The sequence below is a fragment of the Nilaparvata lugens genome, chromosome 3 (genome assembly GCF_014356525.2).
Source record: "Nilaparvata lugens isolate BPH chromosome 3, ASM1435652v1, whole genome shotgun sequence".
Lineage (NCBI taxonomy): Eukaryota > Metazoa > Arthropoda > Insecta > Hemiptera > Delphacidae > Nilaparvata > Nilaparvata lugens.
In genome coordinates this window covers 21877861-21891151 of record NC_052506.1, presented here as the reverse complement: position 1 = coordinate 21891151, position 13291 = coordinate 21877861, and the positions used below count along the sequence as shown (strand labels likewise).

Sequence of the window (13291 nt, the reverse complement as noted above, 5' to 3'; positions counted from 1 at the left end):
TATATGTCAGCAAACTAGTCTTCTGTCTTAGCTCCTCCGTGAACCCATTGACCTCATTACGAGTTGAACTCTTCTATTCATTTTTGTCCACTAACTAGCATTTTTAAATCGTCGATTTGTGCAATTGCTCTAAAATGAATTTTCATTCATGCTTCACATTGGAACATAGTCGTCAAGAAGAGTAAGGCATTTTCAATGAGACCGATTTGGTGTGATAGTTTTGTTTGCAACATTACTCATGCCAATCTTGTTTATGTATAAAGAAGTCATATTTTTGTTGCTTGTGCTTGTAATATTAGTGCGTAGAAAGGTAATATTTTCTGTTTGGTGTGTATCATTCCAGATATCTGAATATGGGCAAAACAGCCTTCGCTCTTCATAAGTCGTGATTTGTACAGTATACAGTATATTGTGTCCTTTTCAATGCTATGATTATATTGCTTCCTAGATGTTTACAGCCTAATATCAAGACGATACATATCTAAAAACATGAGATTTTACCAGTTAAATACTGTTATTAGTTATTGTTTCCGAATTAAGTTGTTTATCTGTCAATAACAAGCTTGATACTTGCATTGAATCAGTTTAAGTATTATTATCATGTTTGATCTTGATAACTGACTATTTTTATCAATACACAAATATTGAGGGTTAATGACTTACAGTTAGACTTGTTAGTTCCCTTTAAAAAATGTTTGCTTTAGAAAGATATGTTGGCCTACCTTATCCACTGTATCTGATTATGACAAGTTGAGTTGATTGACCATTGTTCGAATTATTTTGCATCTTTTGTATACTGAAAATTATTATCTTGGTCTTTGAAATTATGTATTTGTAATTTTATTATTGTTGCAAGCTATTCTGAATCCCATGCTGTTTTTATTTAACTGTGTAGACAATTATGCTTTTTGTATAAATTTCATTAAACTAGCGGTATTATGGAATGCTTCCGATAATCAAATTATGATCTACCGTACGGTATTTTTTAAAAATTTCTTTCACAATCTAAAGAAACCTCAACAATGAGGGCCTCCTAACTAGTTAGGACAATATTACTTTCATTATCAAGATTTATCTAAATTCATAGTCATGCTTCAAAAAACATTATCTTTATAATGCAACCCTTTAAGAAATTATTTCAATGGGTCTGAATTAGTAGTTCTACAACAAACCATAAAGAAGTCCATTTTCTGTAAACATTTCCTGTTGTTTTGGCTCTGTTATTTCCATTTATATCTTAATCATTCCCAGTTATTCATTACTAAAAGATTTTTGATTATACTTAGCTCCCTTTGAATTTTGATAATATGAAGCCTACATTATTAATTACAGTACTAATTCGGTGTTCATAAATAGGCATTCTTATGTACTAGGTACATACTCCAGATGAAATCTGCACTATCAGGAAATTTACATAATTTCTGCTTTCATTGACAGTGACTATGAAAATAATTAGAAATTGTTCATAAATACAATAAATGTTTGCTACATGTATCTCAAATCTAACAATGTTTATAAATGATGAGTTTTCCTATGGGTCTCAATGCGCTATTCAATAAACTATTCAGTTATATTATAAAATTATCATAACAGATAACACTAGTTCTATTATGTTTAGGTATGAAAATAACGCTTATAAAACACTTCAATTTTGTTTCAATTCACTTGAGCCCTGATTTCCAATGAATTACTACTCTTCTGGGCAAAAGGAAAATATCTTTGGTTCTTGTTGGAGTGTTCTTCAATAATTCAACCCACAGTCCGCCAATGTGTGAACACCCCCATAACAACAAACGATATTTTTCTCCTGTTTAGTATATCATAAATTTATTGGAAACAGGTCGTCGGGATTTACATAATGACTATAAACAAACCGAAATTTCAAGTTCAATAATGATTTTTGCATGGTTAAATGTGTTTCTATGCAAGTCCCCACTCCCTCCCTGCAACTGAAAACTAGTAGCTCATTATTTCTCATTGTAATGCAACATTATTCCTCTGTAGAATTGAATTTTTGTTATTTGATTATTGCCCGGTTTCACCAATCTCGGTCAAGACATGGTCAAGCCGGGTACGATTTACAATAATTGTGCACTGGAATCAACGGTACAAACTATTGCCTGAGAAATCATTATTGTTCCAGTGCAATCTCTGTAAACCGTACCTGATTAGACCATATTCAAATACCTTGACCCACCTTGGTAAACCGGGAATATGAATTTCAAAATAATAATTGTATTTTGACAAGTATTTAGTATTTCCTCGAATATATTATGATGTAAATGTCACACATTGGCAATTGATTCTATAATGTTTATGTGAAAAGTTCATGATCTAATAAGGGGACCTATTCAATGTAATATGTGCCTTATATAAATAATATGTGCCTTTTCAAAAATGCTTGGTTACAATACAAGATTGGGGTTTAACGGTAGAGATAAATTGATATAGCCTATTATTTGATGTCTTATTTGACAAAATTTGTAATTGTACAGATGCGTACAAACTTACGCGCCACGAACACGTGCATTTCACTTTTCATCAGCTGATGCTATTTTTATTATAACTGTATTTGTACAGGAACAATAAGATACATTTATATAATAAGTATAGCTTCAGCTGATGAAAAGCGAAATGCGCGTGTTCGTGGCACTCGAGTCTGTACGCACCTTATGTTCATCAACTGCTCATGGTAGTGACTTTATTAATGCACACTTGACATTTAGAAAATCTTCTATTGACAACTCAAATTTTTTTTTAAATGATCAACTTATACTTGAAAGAAGGTGCACATTAGAGTAAAATATCTTGAACTGTTTTTTTGCGTAGGCTCCCAGAGACTTGGATCCTTGTATGTAGTGGTGAAATTCCTCTTAGTACAGCAGTGTCATACCATACTCCTTCTCTCAATAAACCATTACTAGAGCTCAGTCTCATCTTCTCATCCAGAGCTATAATCACTCTGTAACTTATCTGTATGAATACTGTAGTTTATAAAGATATTATTCTGTAAATGTCAACCATCATTAAAATTGAATTTAAATAGTCTAGTATCATTTGTCATTTCTAATGTATATTATCCGAATTTATATAAATTAGAGCCTGACAAATTAATTGATTCTCCAGTGACATTGAATAGTATCAGTCACCTGACCGGTTGATTTTTTGCATTTTTCAGTTTTGGAAAGGCCTTCCTCGCAGATGTCGTATTTGGACCATTTTCTCAAGGAATCGTCGTCACGCCCCGCGGGATCCGTTGAAAGTGAAGAGGACATCGACGACAACCGAGTGCCATCCGTAACTAGTAGCAAATCAAACCTCTCTGAACTTAGTATAGTGAGTAACACACATCTATTCCATTCAATAATACACTTTCTAATATAATATACATATTATGTATGTTTTCTATATAATTTTACCATATATATAGAGTTAAGCAGCCTGTACACAGGGACAGAAGTAGCTTCCACTAAATGTCGCGGGAACGCTGAATTGGAAATGTCCGGAACTGAAAGGTACATGGCATTTCCGATTCCGTGTGAGTACACGACAGCTAGCGGTGTAGTGATAGCTTGTGGACGCTACTATTGTCCCTGTGTGCAGCGTGCTTAACCCAGATCATTCAAACATAATCTCTTACATTTCGATTAAACGTGGACGGGTGAAATCTTTCCTTGATTGCTGCCAAGTTATTTGAAAACTATTATTCTTCCAATTATATATCGCTCACTCCAGTTGAATTCTTGACTTAATTATTATTCCTTCGAAGTATAATTAGAATTATTAGATTTCCTAGAAGTGCATCAAACTTTCCAGATTGTCCCTAGAAAGTGCGATGAAATATGACACTGTACGCCTCTCTAAAGCCAAGGTCACACACATCGTTTTTTTGGACATACGATTCTATGCCGTCCTCAAAAATTCGATTAAACAGATGATATTTGTCATGATCCGTTTAATCTAGTAGAATTCATAAGAACTGCAACAAATCAAACTTCCAAAAATCGATGTATGTGTAACTAGCCTTACCCGACTCTTACCCTCCTCCTATGTTAAGTGAAAATATCTATCTATCTATCTATGTTCTGTGGTACACACCCGAATCAATACTTCTAAATTATTTTCCAATAATTGTAAAAAGTGACTGTACCACTATTTTGTGATTAACATAAAAGCATTCTGAAGAATATGGGTTTCTCATCCAACCAATGATGACTCCTTAGAAGTATTTATTCAAAGTATTTCACTCCACCAATTATTTCTTTGAAGTATTAAGTTGTATCATACATTCCAAATTGTCTCTTAGGCTAGTCGCATATTGTGACGCGACGCGACGTGACGTAATACGACGTGACCCGAGTCTCCTAGATGAGTTAATATCATATATCATATTTGAATGAGACGAAGCTAGCACGTGTGAAAATTGTAATATAATCATTTGATACTAACCCATGTAGCAGAAACGGGTCAGTTCCTGTCAAGTCGCGTTTTAGTATGCCTAAAAAGCCTATACTAGCCTAAAAAGTATGTAACAGCATGACGTCATTACAACTCTTAACTGCGTGAAAAATGCACACCCTTCATCTAGGTTTCATGGGGCAACCTAGCATTAATACTCCTCTTCCAAGTTATTGTTTTATTACGGTCAGGAAATGACTTCGAAAAATTTCAAACTACTCTTTTATATTCTATTCCATCCTTTCCTATTCTTCTCTATTTTATTTTTAACCCATCCTATCCTGTTCTTTTCTATTCTATTCCATCCTATCCTATTCTTCTCTGTTCTATTCCATCCCATTCTATTCTTCTCTATTCTATTCCATCCTATTCTATTCTTCTCTGTTCTATTCCATCCTATCCTATTCTTCTCTGTTCTATTCCATCCCATTCTATTCTTCTCTATTTTATTCCATCCTATTCTATTCTTCTCTGTTCTATTCCATCCCATTCTATTCTTCTCTATTCTATTCCATCCCATTCTATTCTTCTCTGTTCTATTCCATCCTTTCCTATTCTTCTCTGTTCTATTCCATCCTATCCTATTCTTCTCTGTTCTATTCCATCCCATTCTATTCTTCTCTATTCTATTCCATCCTATCCTATTCTTCTCTATTCTATTCCATCCTATCCTATTCTTCTCTGTTCTATTCCATCCTATCCTATTCTTCTTTATTCTATTCCAACCTATCCATTCTTCTCTATTCTATTCCATCCTATACTATTCTATTTCATCCTATCTTATCATTTTCTATTCTATTCCATCCTATCATATTCTTCTCTATTCTATTCCATCCTATTCTATTCAATTGTTGATGTTGATTCTATTGAGATTGAGACTGTGTTTGTTGGTGTGGCAGGAAACGAGCTCACTGGAGCTGCACAGCAGCCGGTCGCAGATGATGCAGCAGATGGGCGCAGCGATGCAAGCGCACGTGCAAGCGCATGCGCACCACCTCCCGCCCAAGAGCCACCAGTTCCTGGTGCGCACGTTCTCGTCGCCCACCAAGTGCAACCACTGCACCTCGCTGATGGTCGGCCTCACGCGACAGGGCGTCGTCTGCGACGTTTGTGGCTTTGCCTGTCACACGTCCTGCTGCGACAAGGTGCCTTCTGTGTGTCCTGTGCCTGCCGACCAGAGTTAGTATTCGCCAAAATACATTCACAATATGACGTATGTTCAAAGATGTTCAGTTTTAGTTTATTCTACGGAAATTCATTTGATTTTCAAAAAATAACAGAATTCCAGTTATTTGATTTATTTTTTAAAACGAATAAATTTCTGTAAAATAGAAATCCTGAAAAATCAAGCTTTTCATACAATAGAAAATACCTTGAAGAATATAGAGTGGACCACGGGAAACTAAAGTTTTTGAATCGTGCAGTACTTGATGGCTGGTGGAGGGGGAATCGCGCTATCAAGGTCACTCGAATCCACACCACCTGCCATTTAATCGGTATTATGCCGCTGTGGTTGAAAGATCATCGCGTGTTTGCATACGACACATTTATAAAAAGTGGTGAATCAGTATTTAAAACTCAACTCAACTTCTAAAGTCAAATTAAGGCAGTTCTGTTTATAACAAACCCATTCAGATGAAAATGAGCTTCATCACTCACTAACACCGTCAAAATTCTTCATTCTCTTCGAAAATGTGTAACATTTCATCAGCCAACGTACGACATTGTTGATAGTCCACTGGCTTCAATTTTTCACTTCTGGCTTCAACTTTCCACTTTTTATAAATGGGTCATATGCAAACAAGTGATGATGTTTCGACTACAACGGCGTAATTGAATGGCAGCTGGTGAATAGTCGAGTGACCTTGACGGCGCGTTTCCCCCTCCACCATCCGCCAAGTACTGCGCGATTCAAAACCGTCCGTTTCGCGTGGGGTGCTATGTATATCCTGTAGTTTCCATATTTTAGAAATGAACAAGAAAGTTTTCCCTTGGAAAATAATTTCATTTTGGTGACCTGATAATATCCAAATCGAACAGCTTTGGAACATGTCACTAGTGAAAAGTTTCCAAAAACGTGATGCACAGCGTTTGCGTTACATCACTTTGTATTACTTGAGAATGTTACCATAGTGAGGTTCACGGTCTAATGGCAGTGGAGAGAGATAGAACAACAGCGTTGCTGATCTTGCCTTGCCACTGCCTTCTATAGAGGATAGCTGATGTTCAAAATAATCAATTATATTTTATTCGTCAAGAAAAATTTTCAACGATTGAATAACGAATTTTTATTATTGAGACTAGATATTTTCTCAATTTATTATGTTAAAAACGATCTGGCAACGTTGCGGTGCTAGAAAAGGATAGCGGCATCTGCTTTGTCGAATGATAGACAAGGATAGCAACACCAATGTTAATCAAATACTGCCATTTTAACGTGGACCTCACTATATTTAATCAGGTTTTTCATAATTCGATTTTATAAATTGAATAACATTTTCACATCTGGATTCAACACTTGTGCATAAATCTAAAGAACAATTATCTGTATTTTCAGCTAAACGACCTCTGGGAATAGACCCGACTCGAGGCATCGGTACAGCCTACGAAGGCTATGTGAAGGTGCCGAAAACGGGTGGCGTGAAGAAAGGCTGGATACGACAGTTTGTGGTCGTTTGCGACTTCAAACTGTTTCTGTACGACATTTCGCCGGATCGCAACGCACTGCCTTCCGTCTACGTGTCGCAGGTCCTTGACATGCGGGATGAGGAGTTTGGTGTGTCATCGGTCAGGGACTCTGACGTCATTCACGCCACCAAGAAGGACATACCTTGTATTTTTAGGGTGAGTCAACGTCAACCATTTCTCACCATGTAGTGGGATCCACTTTGAAATGTCAGCATTTGGTTGAATAGGAAGCATTCATTGTATTCATAAGAAACGCTGACAGTTAAATGGAATTCTCACTTATTCGTGATGTTCTCATTTTTTGACTATCAAGCTTACTTGCAATAATTAGCCTATATCTCATAACTACGATTCATTGTAATTTATTTCACGCTTATAATGAAATTAACCAAGCTTTCACTTGAGAATCTAATCGCTGCTTAGTTGGTCTTTAAGTGGCTAAGATTCTCTGTTACTATAAGGTGAGCAACCCTACTAATATTTATATTATATCTGAATAAAATCTTTATATAAAGATAAATTCATCTGTTTCAAAACAGTGGTAATACTTTCAATTTTATATTTTGAATTGAAATAATGGATTTTCCAATCATAATAATAGTTTCAATTGTTAGGTTGCTTTTTTCGGCTGTGAAATATCCTAAAATGTCGCAAATTTGATACATTTGTACGCTTCACTCACTTTGGAAGAATATGGAAATTGATTATGCTCCTTGTGCCCTGAAAGTTGTTATAAAAAGTCTTAAAAACCTTTTAAGACCAATTGCTTACTTGATTCTCATTAATGAAATATATTGCAATCTTTTGTGATCTCAGTTCTAGTATAAAAATGTAGCTATTATCTATTATATTTTTCTTCAAACACAGTTGAAGATACTCATCAATTCATCTGAGATCTTGTACATAATGAGTGTGAACTTTCATTTTTTGTGTCTAAATCGATTTTTGCTTTGATATATTTGTGACTTAACATGTGTGTAATCTAACAATCTACATGTGGCGTCCATTGTGTATTTCGACAGATAACAACATCATTAATGGATCCGGTAACAGAAGTTGGTATAAAAAATCATACACTCATGCTAGCTGATACCGAAAGTGAAAAAACCAAATGGGTTGTAGCGTTAACAGAATTGCATCGAATATTGAAGAGAAACAATCTTCCCAATACAACGGTAAGTGCTTTTATGACTTCTTGTCCATCTAATTGATCATTCTCTTTTATTCAATTTTTCATCGAATAACAATATTATTTAAAACTTGTCCGGTTATTGAATGTTATGGATTTCTTCAAACCTATTCTTCAAATAGGAAAGAAGGTTCTTAATTACTCTATATTACCAATTGATATTGATATTTAATACAGTGATTAGCCTACTTTAAATTCTTATATTCGTACTAATTAACAGAATCGTCAAATTTCGTTAACGTTGATTGTTATTTGGAAATTGAGCAACTTGAACTAACTTTCTATCAAACGTCTTGATCAGATAACTAAAGTCAGATTTTCTAAATGTTTTAAATTAACGCATGTGACTTAGTCCGTTGTACAGATTATTTGAATATCAATATAGTTTTTGAAATATGCTTATGCTACCGTATATTATGTCAATTGAGCGTCACAGATATGCGTTTAATACAGTAGTTTAGTAAAGAATTAATTTAAAACTCTTACAATCTGTTCACGCATTTTCATCTTCCCCTGAACATCAACATGAGCTATTTCCACTATTTTCCTAAGAAATTAAATTGAAAGCCTTAACTATTTTATTGAACAATCGTATTATTTTTCTACAGGTTTTCAGAGCCAAAGAGCTATTGAATAACACGTTGGCCTTCATCAAGAACGCGACTTGTGGAGCAGTTGTTGATCCAGACCGTCTAGTCATTGGAACAGAAGAGGGTCTCTTTTGTTTGGATCTGGATCGCTGTGGTTAGTCATACCTTCATCTCTCTGTCTTTTATTAAGTTTTTGAACTTAACTATTTGTATCCTTCAACTTGCTGGAAAAAATCTAATTATATATTCCTGAATTTAAATCTTTTAAATTATTAAATTTGAATTTATCTCTGATCTCATCTACAATCTACTCTCTACTGTATTGCCTAGTCCTTACTCTCGCAAAGTTGCTTGCTAAGTCGCTGGTCTTGCCATCCACACTGCAATGCGACTAGTGCCTGGATGGGATATATTTGTGTATGCTCGGCTGGCCTTCGCTCGTCTCGTATCGACAAAAATCGGATCGAAGTCAAGTGAAGGCGAGCGTTGGCATAGCAGTAATCCACACGCTCGCGCTCGTCGTCATTTGTAAGCACTTGGCGAGAATGTGGATGTGGCATTAAACACATCAGGGCTTTAGATTATCAATAATATTCATTGATGGTTGAATACCGCTTATAAGTTTTTCAACTACTTTTCTGATTTGAATGAGTAAACAACACTTGTGAACTAGGATAATATTATTTTCCAAAGCGTCTTCATAAGTTATTAGCTTCCTCTTCCTCCCCTGGCGAATTAGTAAGCAATCTTAGGCGGCGCGATATTTCCAAGGGTATAAATTGCCAAGGAAATTATAGACAAGATAAAGCGCACGAGGGTTCATACAGCAAGCGATTAATCGGCACGAAAGGAATATGGAGGGGAACAATGAGTCATCATTTCTGAATTCTGAACAGGTTTGTGACTTCAGTCACAAGTATGAGCTCAAGTCAGCATTTGTTGATTGACGAGCATGAAGTTTAATTATAGATAATGCTGACAGTTAATGATGAACCTCAAAAATGTTTCTAGCAATTTATCTCTAGCACCGACAGCAAGCAGCATAAGAGGTATTTTTTTCTGTTTTAAGACGCTGAAAATCGCGCCGGCGAGAACCAGTCGTATCCTTTTACATCACATGTATTTGTCTGTGCTTATCGCGTGGGTGATAGCCAGGTAGAAATTGTCTGAGAAAATCACTTCGGTATGAGCCTCACCTTATATTAACTTATCCCAGTGGTTTTATCACCCATGTTTAATTTTGTCGTGTACTGTACTGCATTTTTGTGTGTGAATTGAATTGATTTGGATGGGGGATTGCAGAAATAGCTCGCGTCGGCGAAGGCAAGAAGGTATTCTCACTGGAGTACGTGGTGGAGGAGCAGCTGCTAGTGGTGTTGTCGGGCAAGCAGCGCCACCTGCGCCTGATTCCGGTGCGCGCGCTGGACGGCGACGACGTGGAGTGGATCAAGGTGGCCGAGACCAAGGGCTGCATCACTTTCGTCACGGGTGTCATGCGCCGATCGCCGCAGCTCGGCTACTGCCTGTGTGTCGCCATCAAGAGACAGGTAATCAATCACCTATTTGCCAATTATCCAACTACAAATTCCAGTGACAGTGAAAGTGGCTTTTTCAAGTTCACAAATTACACGAGATATTGAGCCCAAAACGGTTCCAATTCCAATGTATACAACATTCTAAACGTAGGTAGGTTATAATATATGCCGTAAATTGATTCCTAGTTAAGAAAACACATCGGGGCACCAAGCTTCGCTCGTTATTTCTATTTATTGATAAACAGAACACAATTCTCTAAAATCATCATGTTTATATTTCACAGCTGGCTATATGATGTCATCTTATGAATTTCGGGGATGCGATATTTTGATTTTTCACATACTCACTCGCTCACTCACTTTTTTTACTATCCACAGCTGTTTCAGCCAAGGATGAATTATCCTTTTAATGTCATTCAGCGAGTTTTCCCAAGGATGAGACCTAGTGCAATCGAATTTTTATATCATAAACCTACTATGTTCCAAATTTCGTGAAAATCGTTAGAGCCGTTTTCGAGATCCGTTGAACATAAATAACCAGATATAAATATTAATATAAAAATACAGAAATTGCTCGCTTAATATAATAGGATAATTATGTGAATAATAAAATTGACTATGATTTTATCAAGGTTTAAGGTTTTTTCATTTTTTACGAATTCACGTTGAAGTAATTTGTATAAACGTTTGTAGAATATGCGTTCAAAATAATTCGAAGTTGGCTTGTCGAACCATTTTCAATTTCATGTAGGTACTTGTTGATGTTCTTTTGTCTAATCATAATCTGATAAATTTTATAATATTTGTATTTCCTATTGAATATTAGGTTATCAGTCGAAACCATGTAAAATATTCCACAGTAAAAGTCCAATCGTATTGAATCACGATCTATGAAAATAATTCAAGCAATAATGCAATGCTTTATCTTTTTCAGCATACATCACAAGTTATTATCTATGAAATCACTCGAACAAAGATGCGACACAACAGGCTGAGAGAGCTGATGCTTCCGACGCAGGCGCAGACTCTCCATATCATGAGTGAAGGAAGACTTTGCGTTGGATACCAGTCTGGCTTCAGTCTCTACAGTATTATGGGCAATCATCATCCAATATGTAAGTATATAGTGATTTTAACACAAAATCATTATAGTGTTTTTTGCTGAGGGTGATGCCCACATGAGCTACTGACTTGTGCTTGGGTAATGAGGCAGATTATAATGAGAGATGAGTAGATCTACAGTCATAAACTTGTCATCATAGCTAATCTATACAATTTTTGAGGGATGGATGAATTGGAGAGGAAAGTTGTAAGCAAAGAGTATAGTTTGACGATGCAATCAATCTTATTCAAATTATCCGAGTTATAACTGTCGTTGTTTTCAGGTACCGTAGGAAAAATATCCAATGTAAAATGTTTACTCTGGCAACTAATTTTTGGATATTAGCACTCATCAAAGTTTCTTCTAGCAGCTCTTTATTGTCAATATATTTGCAGTAGCAGAAGTCTTCAGAGTAGTTGAAAGCTATTAATTGTATTCGCGTCTAATAATTATTATAATATTATCGTATTACTTGAAAAAATTAATTTAATATAAGAAAAGGTACAACATCACAACCAATTCTTGTTGTTGCCAAGACTTTAATAAGTAAAGATGACTTTGTTAAATACTAATTTTTCATTTTTGGTTATCCATCTTGTTTTCACTAATATTATTAATTACAATTGTATTTTAATAACTTTAAAGTGAAAAAACACTCACATTCTTTGGAGTGGCGACCGTTTCGTGCTGGTGTTGCACATTCTCAAGCCAAACTAATTTTAATATCTACAACTATTTACAAACAATAACAAAACTGATAGAAAAGTGCAAGTCGTGGATAGAGACCCATCTATTTCTGTAAATAATAGCTTTTTTGAATAATTTTATACTATGAGATTCATCTCTATTTTTACTTTTTCATTTTGATGTTTCTATATTTAACATGAATTTGATTTTGTTTTGTAACAGCGCTAGTGCATCCCGACAACCAGCTGATGGGATTCTTGTCGTACAGCGCCGTAGACGCTCTGAGGGCGATTGAGCTGCCGCGCGGAGAATTCCTCATGGTTTTTCAGTCGTTGGGTGTCTACGTGGACGCGCAAGGCCGCAAGTCGAGAGACACTGAACTCATGTATCCTGCCGTACCAACAGCAGTCAGTGAGTATTCGTCTACATCACATCTATTCGCATACTTAATTTGATTAATCAATTTATCAAATTTATCAATTCTAGTTTCATGTCTCGTGATACTCCCCCTTCCTTCTTATCCTATTGCTAATGGTTTGATAACTGGGATCATTGTATTAACCAAGTATTGACTAACTATCGTTAGTGGCCAGCCTTACAGTAGAGCCCACTGTACTCCATAAGAGCAATTCTGCAATCTTGCACAGCATATACAAATCTTGCACAATTTTATATACAATTTTCTCTTCGATTGAACCAAATCAAATGGTGAAGGAATGAGTAAATAATTATCCTCTCCAATATGAACTTTCTAGATCTTTTCAGTTTTGAGCATGCTTTTATTTTAAGCGATGTATTGATGTGTTTTGCAGGTTACTGTGATGGCCACCTGCTGGTGTATAGTGACACACACATCGATGTGTTCAACGCCGGCACGGGTGACTGGGTGCAGACGGTCAACATCAAGAAGGCTAGGCCGCTCAACTCGACCGGCACTCTCAGCATATGTGTCATCAACGATCTGCCCTACATTGTTTACCTCAGCAACATCCATCAGAGTGAGTTTCCCATTTTGTTCCATCACTTTGTTCTCCCATTTTGT

The 13291-nt window shown here is 35.9% G+C and overlaps 1 protein-coding gene across 1 annotated transcript in view; it reads left to right on the top strand.

The window, feature by feature from the left end:
* Nucleotides 1–13291, top strand: part of LOC111064389 (serine/threonine-protein kinase Genghis Khan) — a 65257-nt gene that overhangs the window by 43514 nt on the left and 8452 nt on the right. Inside the window, exons 23-32 of the mRNA XM_039422739.1 lie at nt 170–181; nt 3179–3336; nt 5358–5637; nt 7016–7302; nt 8169–8321; nt 8944–9079; nt 10228–10472; nt 11395–11575; nt 12472–12660; nt 13062–13247. Of these exons, the coding sequence (XP_039278673.1) occupies nt 170–181; nt 3179–3336; nt 5358–5637; nt 7016–7302; nt 8169–8321; nt 8944–9079; nt 10228–10472; nt 11395–11575; nt 12472–12660; nt 13062–13247 (1827 nt within the window). The remainder of the gene's footprint in view (nt 1–169; nt 182–3178; nt 3337–5357; nt 5638–7015; nt 7303–8168; nt 8322–8943; nt 9080–10227; nt 10473–11394; nt 11576–12471; nt 12661–13061; nt 13248–13291) is intronic.